The following is a 20009-nucleotide window of genomic DNA, read 5'->3' as shown; positions in this document are numbered from 1 at the left end:
GCAAATAATAATTATTTTAAGTTTTTTTGCCCCTCGTTGAAGCATTAGTACAGCACTAGCTCGTTTGTCATAGATTAAAATTAGCCCTGCCCTGCGTTGCCAGTGAAAGGCAGTGGAATGTGAGATGTGGCCAACCATGTAAACAAGTCCAGCCACGCCTCAAATATCTTCCACTCTGGATTCGAGTGGAGAAAATCATTCTATAAGGCAGAGAAAGTCTGATCCTAGTTAGTTCAGCAAATTGTACTGCTTTAAAATCTTCTAAGGTAAGTCTTTTACATGTGCTTGGATGTATATATGTTATGAGCCGTAACTAAATTGTATGCGTCCTTTTCTTGTTACACTGCTTGCAGTTCTGTTAATCTTCCCTTTGGGCCTGTTACCTTAACTTCAAGCACCAAACTTAATGTTTAATGTTTTGTATATCATTACTGATTATTAAGAACCATTTAAACATCGGTAGAGCTTCGGCTTAGCAAAGCAAATTTTCTTCATTGCATTCAATTGCATAATAGATTAGCAATATTTTTTTAAAAAAAATGTTACTCTTTTCTTTTGGGGACAGTCTGATTTACACAGGATGAATGGTCTCTGCGCTCTCCAAGGAAACTCTGGCTTATTTTGCCCGATAGTTTTCCTGTCTCCCCTGCCCACCTCCTCCCCACCCCCCAAACAAATGGCTGCAACTACATGGATAATTTTCTAATTGAGGAAAATATTATTTTTATTTAATAACAGAATTTCACTTGTGCTTGTCACATACGGATGTGAATATAAAATCTTGTGCTTTGGTTATATGCTCTTTTAATCCAGTGGTATTATATGCACATATGTCTCAGTAAGGTTCATTCTGTTGTATGTGATGCATCAGCTACAGTTGAGCTCCACTGACATAAACTGTTTCTACAAATGGCATACAAATTCTCCCAGGCACACAAGCAAGGAGCCTTTTGTATTCATGCGGGATTTTTGTGACTGGAGGTGGGACTAAACATGCTTCTGCAACCAGACAGGATCATGTTCTCCCTTAGTTCAGTTCAGTAATTAATGAATAGTATGGACAAGATTCAGCTTCAGTTTACTTCTCTGCGTGTTAGCTTTTGTGCATTGAGCTATTTGCAGGAGATCAGGTGAGCAGAGACCCTGGCTCTTTGGTAGGGTTAAGCTTATTACATTATGTCCAGCAGTTGGACAATGGAACGGCTTTCTCCATTTGCTTCCCCCAAATCTGCACCAGAGGGTTCCCCAACCTGTGGAGCAGATTTTGAGGAGGACAGGAGAGGAGGAGGAGGAAGTTCCATTGCACAAGCAAAGGTTTTGCACCACTGTACCAGTAAGCTAAGGGACCCAGGTGGCGCTGTGGGTTAAACCACAGAGTCTAGGGCTTGCTGATCAGAAGGTCGGCGGTTCAAATCCCTGCGACAGGGTGAGCTCCCGTTGCTCGGTCCCAGCTCCTGCCCACCTGGCAGTTCGAAAGCACGTCAAAGTGCAAGTAGATAAATAGGGACCGCTCCGGCGGGAAGGTAAACGGCGTTTCCATGCGCTGCTCTGGTTCGCTAGAAGCAGCTTTGTCATGCTGGCCACATGACCTGGAAGCTGTCTGCGGACAAACGCCGGCTCCCTCGGCCTATAGAGCAAGATGAGCACTGCAACCCCAGAGTCAGACACAACTGGACCTGATGGTCAGGGGCCCCTTTACCAGTAAGCTAAGTCCTAGAATTGTGCTCTCCAAAAAGCAAAAGAAAAAATCCCGACAAGTTAAAGTACTTAATTTTTACTTAGGGAGCAATTCTTTATTTTTGGTAATGTTTGTCTTCCTGGCTTTTAAATAATTAAAATAGCCCTATCTTGCTTAAACAGAGAACAGCATGCTCCAGTAATATATTGTAGTTTGTAGCCTCTTATTTCAAAGTAGCCTGTGAGAGTCATTTAATAATCACATCCCACTCTTTTGTGGAACAGAACACTGATAAAGGTAGAAATGCATTTCCAATGTGGTGAAACGCCGTGAGACAATATTAATGCAGTGTCACTGCAAAACTGATATTTATCAAAACTCCTCACCCCCATTTGTTTAAATGGGATTTATTGTTGCTTAGTCGGTAACAGTGCGATCATATAATGCCTATTCCTATGGATGCCTACTCAGAATTAAGTCCCATTGAGTTCAATGGGGCCTACTCACAGATAAACAAGTATAGGATTGCAAACTCAGGTGCCCTCAGTGGCACAGAGTGCCTTCCATCAGCTTCAGCTGGTGGCCCACCTGTGCCCCATTTGGCAAGGGATAACATAAGTACTGTTCATCTATGCTCTCAGTTAGATTACTGCAATGCATTGTACATAGGGCTGCCTCTGAAGACGGTTTGGAAGCTTCAGCTGGTGGACAATTCAGCAGCCAGGTTGCTCACCAAAACCAAATGAGACCTGATGTGCATCTCCTGTTGTCTCTTCCCTTCCCCCCCCCCTTTGCTAAAAGGAGCCACAGGTAGGAGAGGGCTTTGGATTGGGGCAGTGGCACACTGAAATCCTTTGCCGTTTGCAAATTAGGCCCTTGCACCACAAGAGCTGTTCTTAGCCACTGAGGCAAAAGCATGCCTCTGCCAGGAGATAAGAGCTTTTTTGGAGAAGGGGCATGTCCCAAGTGCTTGTGAATATCTCCACAGTTATTGCTGGGGGTAGGCCCCGAAATTGGGCATTCTGTAGGTGGTGGAGCAGGGTTAGGGCAGGACTTGCTGGATCCATGGCCCCTTTATTCCTGGAAGAAGAGATCTCAGGATCAGACCTTCCCTCTGTGGCAGCCTGAAGCTGGTATAACAGTTCTCTGCGTTATTGGAATGGAAGAGAAGAAAAAGAAAAAGATGCAGAGCCACACCAACCTCCTGCTCTGACTGCCAGGAGCTAGCAGGGCTTTGAAAGCGGCTATTTACCGCCTTGTACCCCTCCACATCCCACCTAGGATTGCACCCGTACTCATTTTGTTGTTGAGCCTCATAAATATTTACTTGAAATTCAAATATGGTTTGGAAGGCGCTTGTTTGCTGATGAGTTTATCTCAGGGGAAATTCGCACAAGGATTACATCCGGTCCATATTGATTGAGTTCTGTAGTGGCGAAAAGTTGTTTCTTCTTCTTCTGAGTGACACCACAAATAACATTGCGGTGGTGATGTTAACTGGCTGCAACACTCCTTGCGCTAAAAGAGTGCCTTGGAAAGCCCTTTCATCTCTTGCTCGATCCCTGCGGTGAGCAGTCTGCAGCTGTTTTCAGCTATCATATATCAATGCAAAGAGTTGCTCGTCTGTATTTAGGGCTTCTCAAGGCTCCTACTGTAGATGACAATAGGCTAGTTTGCATGACATGTGCCCGCCTGTCTGACAGCCTTGATGCATGGATGGGAGTGAGAAGACACCCACCCACCCACCTAGCATGTTGTTCCCATCTTATGCACACTGGATTGCCCTGCTTCCATCTATACATACACAGGGGGGGAGGGACATCCCCATAATCCATGTACTTTGTACATGCATAGCTAGAAACTGGACTGATGCCACAAGTACAGATGGAGATAGTGCATCAGTGGAATCAGAAACAGCTGTGGGCACTTGATCCCCTCCAAAAGGTGGGCCATTATGCAAAGTGGCTAGGGCTCAAAAGCCTGGCTTTCTTTTAGATGACTGAAAAGAGTACTATGAAGCAGCATGGTTGTGCGTAAATATTTCACATTAACTTGGCAGTATTCTGAAAGCAAGTATTCTTCCTCCTTTATTGTTGTGCTAGCAGCAGAGGCAGTGCAAACATACAGTGCTAACTTTTAACAGCAGGTAGTACACAGTAGGAATCATCTTTATGTTGTAAAATTGGTTGGTGGTTGTTATATGAATAGTTGGGCATGAGACTTGAGAGCATGGGGAAAGCTAGGATTTCTGTACCTTCTATATGGGTGGGTTTTGTTTTGTTTTTTTGTAAACTGTTCAAAGTGGTTCTCTTGCAATCCAGTGGCATATACATTCTCTTAAAAAACAACAAGGCGAAAATTCAGTGAATGGTCACAGAAATCTGACAGCGAGAAATATTCGAACACACATACCTTACAGGCCTTCAAAGTAGGCCCCCTCTGATACAACGCACCACTGACAATGTTCATAGAACTGTTGGGAACTTCTGGATAAGTCCTCTTTTCATACTGCTTTCAGTTCCCTCATCACAGCAGCTTGGACGTGTGAAGTGTTGGGAAATCTTTACCTTTTCAGTGCAGATTTCAGTTTTGGAAAAAGAAAGAAATCCGGTGGGGCCAGATCGGGAGAATGTGGAGGGTGGGGCAACTCAGTAACCCCAGGAACAATCGCACACAGAATATGCAATTCTTCCACCATCATTTGGACGGACAGACACCAATCCTGCATCAATAACTCACGGACTATGTTGACATTTGGAATATATAAAAAAATATAAAAAATTGTCCGGTAGTGTAAGGGGAAGGGCTTATAGAGAAACCCCCCCCCCCTTCATCCGAAGCAGTCCGTCTCCCAGCAGTCATGAGAGCGAAGGGTCTGATGGAGGGAGTCAGGAAACGGGGAGAGAGAGTGCCAGGGCTCTGGCAGCATCCAGAGGCAGGAAGAGAGGGAGGCCGGAAGAGAGGACAGGAATCAGTCAGACAGAAGACCTGTCCCGTCCCCCCGATGCCGGAATTGAGGAGGGGGAGGAAAGGGAGGTGCTTCTCAGTTCCAAGGCTTTTATGTTGGTCCAGAACGCTGAGGGGGGCAGTGCAGGAATCTGACTCAAGCGGGTAGACATGGAATCAGTAGTTTGTTACACTGTAAATAATGTGCACCAATAAAAACGTCTGAAAGACAAGCATGTGGAAGGTCGTTACTCAAGAATAGTAGTCACCACATCCCTGACAAGTAGCAATTTTTTTTAAAAAAAATTATATTTCAACTGCATCAGACCAACACAGCTACCTATCTGAATCTGTTGACATTTGCCATTTCAGCGGAGGTGGGGTTGTGGGCTTCCCGACTGAACCATCGCGTAGGGGCTGCGAGCTCAGCCCCTGCGCGATGGAAGGTTCCCACCTGCGTCATCCCTGGGCCAACCAATAAGGTCGGCCGGGGGCAGGGCTCGGCAGTTTAAAGCTCCCTGCAGGCGGGAACTCAGCCTCTTTCTCCTCCCTGTTCATCCGTAATCAATAAAGTTGTGGCCTTAACCACCCAATTATAACTTAATTCTTGTGTCTTGTGTCTTTATTTCACGGGGAAGGAGGGACATTGCCACACAAACGCTTAAACCACTCATACACTGTCTTACGAGTTACAGCTTTGCCTCCGTACACAATTGTGAGCATTTCATGGGTTTCTGGTGCTAATTGTATGTTCAAATATTTCTCACTGTCCGATTTCTGTGACCATTCACCGAGCTTTCCGGTCACACCTTGTAAATAACGTAAATGTGATGGAATCACTTTGCTGACTTGCTCATCTTTCCTTCTCTCCAGCATCCTATTTGTGTTTTTTTAAAAAAAGGAAAAAAATGCAAGAAATGAGGGTTCCTCTCCTTATTCAGTTCTGAAGTGCTGCCAAATGTACATTCAAATGGAGTTTTCATTTAAGCGAGAGAAGAAAGAAGTGAGAGGAATGTGGGCTGAGATAAGTCAGCACTAGATCTTCCTTTTTAATATCTATATGAAGCCGCTGGGAGAGATAATCAGGGGGTTTGGGCTGGGTGTTCATCAGTATGCGGATGATACCCAGCTCTACCTCTCTTTCAAATCAGAAACAATGAAGGCGGTGAAGGTCCTGTGTGAGTGTCTGGAGGCGGTTGGAGGATGGATGGCGGCTAACATTGAGGTTGAATCCTGACAAGACTGAAGTACTGTTTTGGGGGGACAGGGGGCGGGCGGGTGTGGGGGACTCCCTGGTCTTGAATGGGATAACTGTGCCCCTGAAGGATCAGGGGCGCAGCCTGGGAGTCATTTTGGATTTTGGACTCACAGCTGTCCATGGAGGTGCAGGTCAATTCTGTGTCCAGGGCGGCTGGTACGCAGGCTGAGACCCAACCTGCCCACAGACTGTCTCGCCAGAGTGGTGCACGCTTGGACTACTGCAATGCGCTCTACGTGGGGCTACCTTTGAAGGTGACCCGGAAACTGCAATTAATCCAGAATGCGGCAGCCAGATTGGTGACTGGGAGCGGTCGCCGGGACCACATAACACCGGTCCTGAGAGATCTACATTGGCTCCCAGTACGTATCTGAGCACAATTCAAAGTGTTGGTGCTGACCTTTAAAGCCCTAAATGGCCTTGGTCCTGTATACCTGAAGGAGCTTCTCCACCCCCATCGTTCAGCCCAGACACTTGAGATCCAGCGCCAAGGGCCTTCTGGCGGTTCACTCACTGCGAGAAGCAAAGCTACATGGAACCAGGCAGAGGGCCTTCTCGGTAGTGGCACCCGCCCTGTGGAACGCCCTCCCATCGGAGGTCAAGCAGATGAACAACTACCTGACATTTAGAAAATACCTAAAGGCAGCCCTGTTTAGAGAAGTTTTTAGTCCGTGATATTTTAATTATTTTGATGTGTGTTGGAAGCCGCCCAGAGTGGCAGGGGAGACCTGGCCAGATGGGCGGGGTATAAATATTAAATTATTATTAAATTATTATTTTTATGTGGGTAGTGTCGTTATATGGTTTAGTCACTGATTGGCACTGGACTTGGTTGCATCTGAGAGGAGTACAGTACTTCTTGTTGCTCTTTTCTTTTTAAAAAGAGAGTGAAGTTCTTGCCTAGCTTCCTGAGTGCTGGGTCCCTTTATGCTTTCCATGCCGGTTGTGATGGCTGAATGGCTACAGGTTAATGAATGGAAAACGAAAGGGAGAATCTTCTTAATGAGCAATGAAAAGAAGCTGGAAGTAGCGGTTTTCTTTATTAGCCACCAAATTGAATTACCTCTTCCTTTCCCCCCCCCCAAAAAAAAACTTTTGAACATTTGCTTTTAAAAGCCTATTTCCTTGCTCTCTGATGCTGCGATAGTGTATCAGGACACACTGTAAGTAGTGAAGTTCTACTGTTGTTAATTCAAACTGGGTAGCAGCTGCTGTGGCTATTATTAACCAGCAATGTGCCTGGCTATTTTCTCAGCGTGTCATTAAATAAACACGTTGTCAAGTCTACTGACTTCGCAGACTCTAGAAATTTACGTCTAATCATTAGTTGTTCAATTTCCAAGTTTTAAACTACACAAATTTAGCTTCCTTGGGGAATTTTAAGCAGAGAGGTTGGATGACCATCTGCCATGCATGACCTAGTTGAGATTCCTGCATTGCAGGGGGTTGGACTAGATGACCCTTGGTGGGTCCCTTCCAGCTCTACAATTCTATGAGTCTCATTCATTTTGAATATAATCCAAGAAAGCCCATGCTTTCGAAACATGTGGGTTAAGCAAAATTCATGCTGGAATATAAATGTTTAAAGATAGGAGTTCTACGTGTCTCTAGACTGCCATTAATTTTCAGCCCAGTTTTTATAGCGGCATGGTTGTAAAATAAAGGCTCAGCCATAGGAGTTGTTGAATCTTTGAGCTAACAATAGCTGTTGCAGCTCGATGTTACAAATCATGTTACATTGGTTTTGCAGATTCCTTCCTCCAGTCGTGGGGTAGAGTGTCTCCATATTCTTCTACCATTCCTATTCACTTTAAATAGGACGTGCATGATAGCATCAATATATCCATAAATAAAACCAAACCCTATCAAATTACATATTTCTTAATGTATAAAGAATCACAGAAGGAATTCATCTGATTTATGGGTTGCATCCATGTAAGTTCTACCAAGAGTAGGCAAACTGATATTAGTGGGTCCAAATCAGTCATAATTCATTAATTTCAATTGGTCTCCTAGTGAGCCAGGTATGTATCTCTCCCCACCCCACAGGTCAGCTTTTGACAGGGAACAAGGTCACCCACCTGTCAGTCATCTGACATGATATCAGGAGACTGAAAGTTGGGCGTTCCCTCCTTCATGTAAACCAGGCACCCCCAAACTGCGGCCCTCCAGCTGTTTTGGCCTACAACTCCCATGATCCCTTGCTAGCAGGACCAGTGGTCAGGGATGATGGGAATTGTAGTCCAAAACATCTGGAGGGCCGAAGTTTGGGGGTGCCTGATGTAAACATTGACCTGATTGACCACCACTCTGCTATCCATCAGCTGAAATCACTCAGCTGATGGGCAGGGATGTGTGGTTTGGTGTCCCAGCCCAAATTTGACCTCCTGGTGGGCCAGTATTGGCCCCTGGGTCAGAGGTTCCCACCCCTGCCTTTAGCTGTTAGCATTTCAGGCAGGGCTAGCCCACCCATTAGGCAGATTGAGTAAGCAGCAGGGAGAGACTCGAGGACAGAGCTGTGTGTCCCATACAACCTGCTATGTACCCCTAAAGGCTAGCCTGCTTCCCTCAGGTGTGGTGCAGAATGTTGTCCCATTGCCATTGCTGAAGTAAGGTTCAGCTCTCAGCCTGGTCAACTTCTGTAAACAGTATAGGACTGTGTCATCTTGCCCTTTGCCTCAGGTCACGAAATTTATTGGATCAGCTCTGACTTTGAACAGTACAGAGTTGAGGATATGTGCAATTGAGACCTAGACTCTCTTATTCAAACCATAGGCAATATCTCATAATCTAGAAAAAAGACCAAAGGCCGTCATTTCTAAAATTTACAGCCAGCAGTTAAAGCAGGGGTCAGCAACCTTTTTCAGCTGTGGGCCGGTCCACCGTCCCTCAGACCATGTGGTGGGCCGGACTATTGGGGGGGGGGGTGAACCAATTCCTATGCCCCACAAATAGACCAGAGATGCATTTTAAATAAAAGGACACATTCTACTCATGGGCCGGATTGAGAAGGTGATTGGGCCACATCCGGCCCACGGGCCTTAGGTTGCATAGCCCTGTGTTAAAGCAACTTGCATTTTACCAGGGGGGTGGGACAGACAAAGCAAGCATAATTTTAGAGCTGTTACCTAGTTAAATGAAACCTTAATTATATCATTCTAGATTATTCCATCAATTAACTTTTTGTATTTTTAAATGATGCATGCATTGTTATAGCAGACATCATCTTAGAAGAGGTATTTTCTCCTAATAGGCAGAGTGCTTCTTTTAAAAGATGCTTGCCATCTGCAAATAATGTTGTGGGTTTTCCCTTCTTAATTGCTTTCCAGTTCATTAGGGGCAATTTTTAAAACCAATTAATGTAGCTACCGGTAAGTAACTGGTGTATGCACTGCAGTCCAAAACATTTTAATGATTTTCTAATGGTGATTTTTCTTCTCTAGCAGATGGTACGCGAACAGTATACCACAACAACACCAGGTACTAACCTACATAGACCAGAAACGCAATATGTCTACAACGTTGGCATCTACGGTTGGAGGAAGCGTTGCCTTTATCTCTTCGTCCTCCTCCTAATCATCATTCTAGTTGTGGATCTTGCTCTGACCATTTGGATTCTTAAAGTGATGTGGTTTTCTCCAGTAAGAGTCCTTCATCATCTTTTCTTGCATGTGCAACTATTGTCTGAATAAACTGCACCTTTAACCTGATAATTTCATGGGAAACCAAATTATACCTGGTGCATTTGATGTCCCTAAGGTAATAAAGCGACTTTTGATCTGTAAAGGGTGCTAAGAAAAGAAGCATTGCAGGTTTTCTCATTTCCAAAGAAACGTCTATTTCCTCCTCACAAAAAAAGAAATTGGGGGGTTGGACTTATTTTTCATGGCTTCAGAATTTCTGGAAAGTTTACATCTCTACTGAACACCACTATAAAGAATTGCCTATTGTGGTTCTCCCCACCCCCACCCCCACCCCCAATGCTGTCTTGTCATAATGGTGATCAATCTTTCCCCTCTTTTCTCATCTGATCAGGGTTCCTCTTGTGCATTTTTATCCACTGTTTGAAGAAGATGGGCATGGTACTTTGGTGATAATGTTAAAAACACAGTGCATCTAAAAGCTTGGAGTCTTTTGTCATTACAGATTGGAATGGGGTACCTGTATGTTCAAAGCGAAGGACTTCGGCTAGAACGGGAGTCAGAATTTTTATATCCTTTATATGCCAAGGAAGTTCACTCTAGAAAGGTAAGCAAGTCTGCAATATTCTGCTCGTGCACACATTCGGGCTTCGATCCCACTAAGTTTAGTGAGGCATTCTAAGTAAATAAGCTTAGATTCGGGCTGTAAGTCAGGTCATCAACAGGTCGTCTGAAAATTCGCTATGGGTACACGTCATGAATTATCATCTACAAGACTTGTGTAGGTTAAAGTCAGCAATGCATTGTGGGTCTAGAGAGGGAGCTGTTGTCAGTCTGGATTCATTTGTCAATACACCCAGTCACATCAGAAAGTGCTGAAACCAGAGACAAGGTCAAGAGTGACCCCTGTCTTGGACCTTAGGGTGAAGGAAGTGATAGCTGGTTGTATTTAGCTTGTCTAAGAGGCTGTGTACATTTAAAGTGCAGTCCCTCAAAGAATCCTGGGGTCTGTAGTTTGTTAAGGGCACTAGGAACTGTTCTGTGAGAAGTAAACTACACTTCCTATGATACTTGGGGGGGGGTGTCAGAAACGAAGGACTGGGGAAATGGAGGAAAATAAAAAAAGAGACAGGTATCATAGGAGCCAACTCCTAGGGGCTCTGGGAGATTCGACCCCCACAATAAAATATTTGAGGAGGCTGGGCCCCTGCAAAGTTGATGGGCATTCCCATTCAAATGGTGTGTGTGCAGTGTGTCATGTGATTGATTATGTGGCAGGGCTTACCTGGGCCCCCAGTATATTTTATTCAAGTTGGCACCCCTGGTAGTTTGAATGTGTTTGAACATGGCTGAGGCAAGCAGGGCCTGCTCAGTTACCCATGAGTAAAAATTTACTAATTTACCAGGGCTGTCATAGGCTACCTGAGAGCATTGAAGGCACTAAGATGTTTAGCTTTTCCTGTGGTGAATATCTGAAAGTTTTCCTAAATTTGCATCTCTTTCCCCTCACCCCTTTCACTAGGACTCATCCCTGCTTTTGCAATCCACTCATAACGTGACTCTAAATGCACGCAATCCTGACGGGAATGTCACAGGCAGATTAAGTGTGGGTAGGTTTAAGCTACGTTTCTTCAGTTTGCCTTTTGAAGGTTTCGAATATGCACGTTCCTTGTGGCGATCTCATGTCTATCCAGAGGCCATACAAATGGTCTTGGATAGTCAACTCAAGTAGGGCTGCTATCCAAAAGGAGAGAGAGCCAAATGCAATTGAATTGCCACATCCAGATATAAGGGGTAGAGCATTAGGTTCCCCACACCTCTTGCAAAACGAGAAGGGGAATTCATGAAGGCAGCTCCAGAGCTGACATAAATTCTTTCCTGGTTGGGGTGTGTTGGCATCCAGCACCAGGCCTCTGTCTTCACCCTTGGAAGGAGATCTGACGCTTCCTATCAGGGAACACAAAACTGCAGGACCTGCAAAGCAATTCTTTTATCCCTTGACTGGAAAACAAAACCTGAGCTAATTGCCTTAATCTTTGTCTCCTCCTTTACAGATCTTCCCCAAGCTGTTTAACCCTAGAGAGGATACCAGTGTCCAATTTGCACAACAATTTATGTGATAAGCATGCTACACTGATATGGATTGGATATGGATTAGTTAGAAATTAAGCATGCAGTTTTATACACACTTAGCAGGGAGTAGGAAAAATTGAACACAGTGGGATTTTCTTCCGAGAAAAGATGCATAGGATTGTTCCATAAGATTTTTTAATAAATAAATAAATTCCGTAAATCATATGCAACCTGTAATTCTAAGAGGTGAGTCAGAGTCACGTGTGCACATTTTTGCATAGTGTGTCCCACCACCTAGCTCAACCCCAAAGTATTTTTCCTTTTTATTTGATTAGGAAAATTCTACTTTTTCTCCTAATGAAAGCTGGAAACTGGGACCATAAGCTACAGTGCAATCTTATACATCTCTATTCAGACATAAGTCGCACTGTGTTTAGTGGGGCTTATACCCAGGTAAGAAGGAATAGGATTGCAGTCCCAATGCCCTAAACTTTATAAACATATTGTTTTGGATCTATGGGTGTTCAATATTTAGGTTTAATAAATGTTAGAATTTAACATTGAGAATTGGTACGTTAGAACCGGGAAATGTGGTGAATCCACTAATATGCCTCTGTTATTAGCATATATGAAAAATAATTAAGTCAGGCAGATATCTTAAGTTGTGACCCTTCCTTAATCTCGGGGAATCAACATGAATCAGGTGTTTATTGAACTCAGCCTAATATCCTTTGGGGTAATGAGCTGTTAGCAAGTCAAAGGATGAGAGTGCAAATCCCATTTCCAAATGGGTGGGCTTCCTCCCCCCCTGAACACAGGATTTCATTTAAAAGACAATGCCAGTGTTCTTGGGGTAGGAATGCTGTGGACCCCTGCATTGTAGGCTTCAAGTTGTATATGTGTGTAAATGAAACATATATCATAAAGACACCACAGTCTCTGCTATGCCTTATTGTCCCACAGGAAAAAGATCCTGGGTTAAAGTGCTCCTGGTACCCCTGGAATCTATAACATCTGCTTGGAGATAGGGGTGGCGTGGCACAATATATTGTATCATTGGCATCTCATAAATGCAACTTAAGAAAAAGCAAATGATAATGGTTCTGTTACAAATACTAATAATGCTTGTGTGCTTCTTAGGTCCGGACATGGTACAATTTGATGGTCAGGAATTTCAGATCAAGTCCATGAATCCGGATGGAAAGCCTCTGTTTACAGTGGACGAAGATGAAGTTGCAATTGGTACAGACAGACTTCGAGTCACAGGTTTGCATGCAAGTGTAAGAAACAGCTCAAAAACATCCTTAAAGAAGACCTTCTTCTAAAAGCAAAACAAACTCACTGCTGCAGAAAACAGTCATTCATTAATCATAGGTTTCACTTTCTATGGTATTTTGTTTACTTTAGTTGATGGAGACAAAATACCATCTTCAAAATTTCACCCACACTCTTAAATGAAAGCACTTATTTCAGTTTTATTAATTTCTTGGTAGGATAAAGATGACAGTCTCTTAATTAAATTTCAGTAAGCTGGCTCTCATTGGGAAATGATGCAAGTTGACTAACAATCTTGTTATAAAAAAACCCAGAAAGATTATTGTGGCAGCTAACAAATAACACAAGATTTCTAGATGAGAGTCCATCAGATGCATGTAGTTTCAGGTATATATACAAAGGGAGGGGAGGCAGGAGGAACGGTAAGCACTGAGGTCAGAGGGAAATGAAATGCAAAAAAAAATGCAAACAGTAACCATTTAATTAGAGGTAGAATCTACGTGAAATAAGCAAAATGCATTAGCATATATCCTTATAATGTCTACGCCACATCATCTTATGTTAACAACCCACCCTCAGGCCACATCAGCTTCAACATAATATGGCATTCATGTAAGATCCTAACATCTCACAATCCTACAAATGCGTTTTTGATTGCTTGGAACCTTCCCTCAATGCTACACAGAATGGGATTTCCCCACCCTCCTCCTCACCTCTGCAGTCCCCCCCACAAAGAAACTCTACCTGGGGGTTGGAGGGCCCTTGGAAATTGTTTGTGGGTTATGTTGTGGGGCTACAAATAAAGAGGGAGTTGTCCCCCTTGCACTTTTAACAGATGGGCCATAGCTTTGCATGCAGAAGGTCTCAAGTTCAGTCACTGGGGTCTGTAAGTACGGCTGTGAAAAAATTAGTACAGGACAGCTTTCTCTGTTGCTCATATGCTCAGAAGCTCCACATATGGGTAAAGCAGCAGTAGGTAGAAGCTTCCAACACATGTTTAGGTAGGTAAAGGAAAAGGATCCCTGGGTGGTTAAGTCCAGTCAAAGGTGACTATGGGGTGTGGCGCTCATCTCGCTTTCAGGCCGAGGGAGCTGGCGTTTGTCCACAGACAGTTTTTTGGGTCATGTGGCCAGCATAACTAAACCACAGAGGACCGTGACTGAAGCCAGAGCGCACAGAAACGCTATTTACCTGTATACCAAATCTACGTAGGACAAAGAAGCCCATGCATAGGATCATCACATTTTACAACCTGTAAACACTTTGAACAGAAACACCTTATGACATGTGAAGCAAGTATCAGAGGTTTCCAAGACCATATGCAGTCTGAAAATGCCTCCCCTTGAGGCTTGAATTTGTACACACATTCCACGAAGGTCAGTGAACCTGATGTTTTGTGAGACCATTATGAGACCATTGTGAGACTCCTACCGTAGTTTGCTTCCCCCCTTGTAACGGGAGAGGGGAGCTGTCTCTTCCTTCTGACACCTAACAGCCACAACTGTTTTGTTTCCTCTCTTCCAGGGCTGGAAGGAGCTCTTTGTGAACATTCTATAGAAACGCCACTCATTAAAGGTGTTAGAGGTCTTGACAATGCTAAAGAGCTGAGGTAAGGATTTGTCTCAAAAGCAAATAACATCTTGTGTATTATCAGGCCCTGCATGGCCATATACACAGTATGTCAAAATGAAAGAAAAAAAAAAGAATTGATCTGTATAGGTGTATTAACTACAGTTTCATGTAACAGAGGGGAATCTGATATGATAGCTCTGTCCATGGAGTGGAATTAGTTTTACTCAAAAGCCACAAACATGACCATATCAAGCTGCTCTTCCAGGGTTAAAAGTTTTCTCTGAAGCTAGCAACCCAAGTACCTAAAGGAGCAATTCTCTGAATATCAACCATCTCTGGCCCTACATTCTTCTTGGAGTCACCTCTGGTTTCACCCCAGTTAGCGTTGTCCCAACAAGGCCTTTTCAGTGACTGTTTCCTATCCATGAGTGTGACATACACTGGTTTAGAACTGAGACAACTGGTTTGGATTTAGGTGGGAAATAGAAATAGTAATGGATGTAATCAGCATCCAAACCGGGAAACTCTGGACAATTTCTCCCAGTGGTTTCATGTCAGTGTTTGTTAGCATGGGAGGCAGAACAGAACCCCGAGGGACCCCGCAGGCCAATTGCCCAAGTGTCAAACAGGAGTTGTTCTCCACTTCCAGCACCACTTTCTGGGTTCATCCTTCCAGGAAGAAACACTGTGTAAAACAGTGCCTCCAAGTCCTGTCTTAGCAAGGTGGCCCAGCAGGATATTATGGTTGATTGTATCAAAAGCCATGGAGATGTCCAGCAGAACCAACAGGGACACACAATCCAAATCCTGGTGTAGGTCATCCACCAAGGCAAACCAAAGCCATCTCTGTTCCACAACCAGGCCTAAAGACAGCTTGAAATGGATCTAGATAATCCATCTCCTCCAGAAACCCCTGGAGCTGAGGTGCCTGTTTAAAGGTACATAGTGCACTTCTTCAGCAAAAACATGTTGTCTCAAAAAGTAGAAGCTGTAAAACAATTTCCAAGCATAGAAAATAAGCTCATGTACGAGCTGCCCAGTTTGAAGAGGCCTGAAATGCAAACGGGCCTCTTAGAGACGCACCCACAGGCTGGTCATGCTGGCCAGAAACACAATGGAATGTGTGTCTCAGAGCTGCAGGCTGCCCACACAATGTCCACAATGCTGTTACATAAATTCCCTATGGCAAGAAGCAGCAGCATGAAGAAGCATGTTTGCTTCTGTCCTTCTCAATTGCCATGTCTGCCCTGCAATTTTGTTTGCTGGTGATGAAATGGACCCGGTTACATTTCCCCACATGTTTAGGCGAACAGCTTTTGGTAGCTGCCAGAATCCGACTGCTCACCACATCTGGAAAAGGATTTTTCTCATGTTTAAAGCAGCAGAGATTCTGGGGTTTCCCTCCCCCCTCTTTCTCTTTCCAGGTGTGGCTTGGCTCACTTGCCTGAGCCACCTCAAGCTGTTTGCCTTATAAACTAGGTTCCAGGACCATAAAGTAGTAGCTGTGCTAATACTGTGCTGAAATGCTCTCAAAGAAATGAACAAGGTGAATAGGGGCACAGGTACAATTATGAAAATTTAGTCCGAAACAAAACAAATACTCTGGTTATAATGAAAGAAACAAAAATTAGAGGAAAGGATGCCAAAGGTTTTGACTAGATGAATCACAGAACAATGTTGCCTACAGGCATAGCTTTTGCCCTAAAAATCCAGAAGCAGAGTGCCAAACAAAATAAGTTTATTCCCTGCCTTTCTTCCAGTACGTGGCTCAGTGTGACACTCATAACAGTCTTCCAAAAACTCTCCCATTGTGGTACTGACCAAACTCATGCATTTTTAGTTTTGCTGCTTCCTTTGCTTTCGGGCTACATTCCAATATTACTGGTGCCTATATTTGGCTAGTGAGAGATTTTACTTTCTTGGGCTCCTTGATCACTGCAGATGGTGACAACAGTCACAAAATTAAAAGATGCCTGCTTCTTGGGAGAAAAGCAATGACAAACCTAGGCAGCATCTTAAAAAGCAGAGACATCACCTTGCCAACAAAGGTCCGTATAGTTAGAGCTATGGTTTTCCCAGTAGTGATGTATGGAAGTGAGAGCTGGACCATAAAGAAGGCTGATTGCCGAAGAATTGATGCTTTTGAATTATGGTGCTGGAGGAGACTCTTGAAAGTCCCATGGACTGCAAGAAGATCAAACCTATCCATTCTTAAGGAAATCAGCACTGAGTGCTCACTGGAAGGACAGATCCTGAAGCTGAGGCTCCAATACTTTGGCCACCTCATGAGAAGAGAAGACTCCCTGGAAAAGACCCTGATGCTGGGAAAGATTGAGGGCACAAGGAGAAGGGGACGACAGAGGACGAGATGGTTGGACAGTGTTCTCGAAGCTACCAACATGAGTCTGACCAAACTGCGAGAGGCAGTGGAAGACAAGAGTGCCTGGCGTGTTCTGGTCTATGGGGGTCACAAAGAGTCGGACACGACTAAACAACAAACAACAACAACAACATTTGGCTGGATTGTGAATACTTGTTTGCATTCAGAAGTGATACACTTCCTATTGATTCCTGCATTGCAGAAAGTTGGGCTAGATGACCCTCGGTGTCCCTTCCAGCTCCACAATTCTATGATTCTCGGTTGATGTCAAACTGTCTGCTGTCCTTTGCTGCCACCTTGTGGCACTACTGGTTTTCAAGGCTCTTGTGTATCATAATTTGTTTCTTTGCTTCACAAAGTGAGAATTAATGAATTAATTTTGTGGCTTCTCTTTACAGAGGTAGCCGTTTTAATTCTCAAAGCTTATTCAATCTGTACAAGGTATTTTACAGCAGAACCAACACTCCCCCTATCCAATTCCTGACATAAGTCATCCACCGGCAACCAAAGCCAAATAGATGCACCTTGAGTACCAGTTTTGGCCCCTAGGCCTAAGGTTTGCCAGCCCAGATTTGAGGGAGTAGCTTCTTTAGCAGGACCTGTCTGTAAGGGAGCTCCCTGAAAGACATTGTGTGCCTCCATCTCTCTCGGCTTCTCCAGGGTTAGCTGCCTTGGCCTTAATGGAACAAGCTCATTGCAGCAAGCCCACACTTTTGCTGCAATACCGCAAAACATCAGGGGAATCCTACCCACTCACTGGCTATCCGCTTTTCTATCCTTGCATTGCTTCATGACAAAGATAATGTATTGGATTTATGTGGCATGGGAATTAGGCTTTTGTCTGCAACTTCAATAAGCTGATTTGAACCTTTTAAAGATGGATGATAGATGTTCACTCCCCTAAGCTTATTGTCCTTATTGTCAACCCCCTTTTAACCTTGTGAACATGGGGGGGAGGCGGGCATCTGCTCACGACTTTCTAAATATATCCAGGTATATATTTAGCACTCTATAGAGCCTGTGACCCATGTCATTGAGTTAGGCTACTCAAGTTTAGCTTCTTAAAAAAAGGCATGTGACACACATACACAAACTGCTACAGTCAGGCAGTAGAGATGATTCAGCTGCCACAACTACACTAGGAATCTGACCCAGGCCACCACGACATCATGGAACATTGTCTTGCTAGCTAATAGTAACTTCTAGGAAGAATCAGCTGCCAGGTTAGAATTCTAAACTCTCACTTGGAAGTCAGTACCATTAAATCAGTATCACTTGCACTAAAATAGCCGTCATCAACACCTCTTTTTTACTTTGGCTTTTGGATAATGTGAAGCTATTGTGCCCTGTTGCTGGTTGTTTCATCTGTTGCATTCTGTTTGAAATGTTCTTTAAAAGTTTATATTTAAAATTACCTTATGGTAATAAATTTTACAATATGGTGTTGACCTGTTTGGCATCTTGTTGTTGCTGTATTATGATGAACAGGCTTATAAATTATAAATAAATGCAATAAATAAAACCACAATTTATTAAGATGCTGAGATCTTCCTTCTGGTTTCTTTCAGGCTTGAATCGCCCACTCGGTCTCTCACCATGGATGCTCCACGAGGGATTAATATTAAAGCCGAAAGTGGGACTATTACGGCTCTTTCTCATCTGGATATCAAGTTGCAGAGCAGCGATAGCATGGTGAGATTTTAATTATTTCTTAATCCACCATCAACAAACGATCCATTTACAATTGGTATTTAGAGCAACAGCGTTGGCATTTCAGTTTATTTGGGCTGTCTTCCTACCAGTTTCCTGCTGGTTTTAGTTTCAGCAAAATATGAGAACTATGCTGATCCTAAGTAGTTCGTGATTTTCACAAAGAGCCAACTAATCCCTTGCAGTGCCTGATACTCCATTTTATCTGAATGTATAGTCACACTATCTTGATGGCGAAATTACCAATCAACAAATTCAGTACTATCTAATGTTCCATCCAGCTGTTATCAAGTTCCCATTTTAAAATATGAATGAACATTTTCATTTGTTTCATTTCCCGGCCATCATAGAGCATTCTTCACTGTTATCTTGCCCTCCATGAAGGAGCATGGTGCTGTGGGAATAAAGTCCACTGACACAAAACGCTATTAAAATTTGTCTTTTGCATTGAGGTCTCGGCCATGTTTCATGTCTGGGCTATAAGTCTGTTAAGGTGCCAGCAACCACACAAAAAAATTAATAGTTTCCCCAACTTGGGGGATCGTCAATCATAGATTCAAATGTTTTGTTTAAGTTTGCAATGTGTCTGTAGTAGAAATTAGTTGTTGATCGGCCTAAAGTTGCTCGGCTCTGTGCGTGGGCCTGAAATTAGTTTTAAAAGGGAAGCTCTGATGTACATTTAATCACCACAATGAGTCAACATTTAGCTTACTGGGCCCAGAACATATAAACAGTTCTATGTAGGGCTGGCTCCATTGGGTTCTCAGGTCCACAAAACTCGCACCATAATAAATTAACCTTTAAGGTGCCATCACACTTTTTGTTCCTAAGTTATTGTTACACAAATTTGTTCATTTGTGTCTGTCTTTCTTCCATGCAGCTTATGCTTAATGCTGGACTGCGGCTGCCCAAATTGCCTCAAGGAACAAGCGGAGATTCTGAGATATCCTTTGGGCTCTATGAAGTCTGTGTTTGCACAGATGGAAAGTTGTACTTAGCAGTGGCTGATGTCGTTTCCACTTGCCTGTATTATAGTCGTGCTTGTGAGTTGAGCAGCTAACACCCCGCGCTGGGTGCTCCCAGCCTGCTGCTATTTTCAGGTGGGATTCAGTCACATACTGGCAAATTCAGGTTTTGCAGTTAAAGTTGATCTGGTGCTCTTCCACACAAACCTATCAGACTTCTTGTGACAAGGAAAGCAATGGGAAAATGCATTGGAAAGTGTGAGATAACGCTTGCCGTAGCTTCGTATAATATCCCCGCAAACAAATCAGAATGAATGTCAATAAACAGGTTGTCTGGACTACTTTCTTTGGCTGTTTTTAGTCAGGTTTTGTAGTAGCGTCTAGAGTCATTGATGCTACACAGCACAGAAATGCAACTTAACATTTACATTTAAAATCGAAACGCATCAAATGGAGTTGTATTCAGCATAGAACTAAGGAGAACATTCCTCCAACCTTCCAGAGCAGATGT

At 43.6% G+C, this 20009-nt stretch overlaps 1 protein-coding gene across 2 annotated transcripts; it reads left to right on the top strand.

Moving 5' to 3' along the window:
* Nucleotides 1-177: 177 nt before the first annotated feature.
* SGCG (sarcoglycan gamma) lies at nt 178-19836 on the top strand. Of its 2 annotated transcripts, none has more exons than XM_035114739.3 (8): nt 178-266; nt 9329-9523; nt 10029-10130; nt 11046-11133; nt 12737-12862; nt 14396-14480; nt 18392-18515; nt 19414-19836. In XM_035114739.3, exons 2-8 carry the CDS (start codon nt 9329-9331, stop codon nt 19591-19593), a joined length of 900 nt encoding a protein of 299 aa, XP_034970630.2. In that variant the 5' UTR covers nt 178-266; the 3' UTR covers nt 19594-19836. The 2 variants fall into 2 exon arrangements, with proteins under 2 accessions (XP_034970630.2, XP_034970631.2); XM_035114740.3 differs by having other exon boundaries at nt 9326-9523.
* The last annotated feature ends 173 nt before the right edge of the window (nt 19837-20009 follow it).

Source organism: Zootoca vivipara, chromosome 4 (genome assembly GCF_965207765.1).
Source record: "Zootoca vivipara chromosome 4, rZooViv2.hap1.1, whole genome shotgun sequence".
NCBI classification, from domain to species: Eukaryota; Metazoa; Chordata; class Lepidosauria; order Squamata; family Lacertidae; genus Zootoca; species Zootoca vivipara.
This window is presented reverse-complemented; position numbering and strand designations above follow the sequence as displayed.

Coding starts and splice junctions, on each gene's coding strand:
- SGCG (XM_035114739.3), top strand. CDS start 9,329: ATGGTACGCGAACAGTATACCACAACAACACCAGGTACTAACCTACAT. Junction 9,524..10,028: donor AAGTGATGTGGTTTTCTCCA/GTAAGAGTCCTT, acceptor TTGTCATTACAG/ATTGGAATGGGGTACCTGTA. Junction 12,863..14,395: donor AGACAGACTTCGAGTCACAG/GTTTGCATGCAA, acceptor CCTCTCTTCCAG/GGCTGGAAGGAGCTCTTTGT.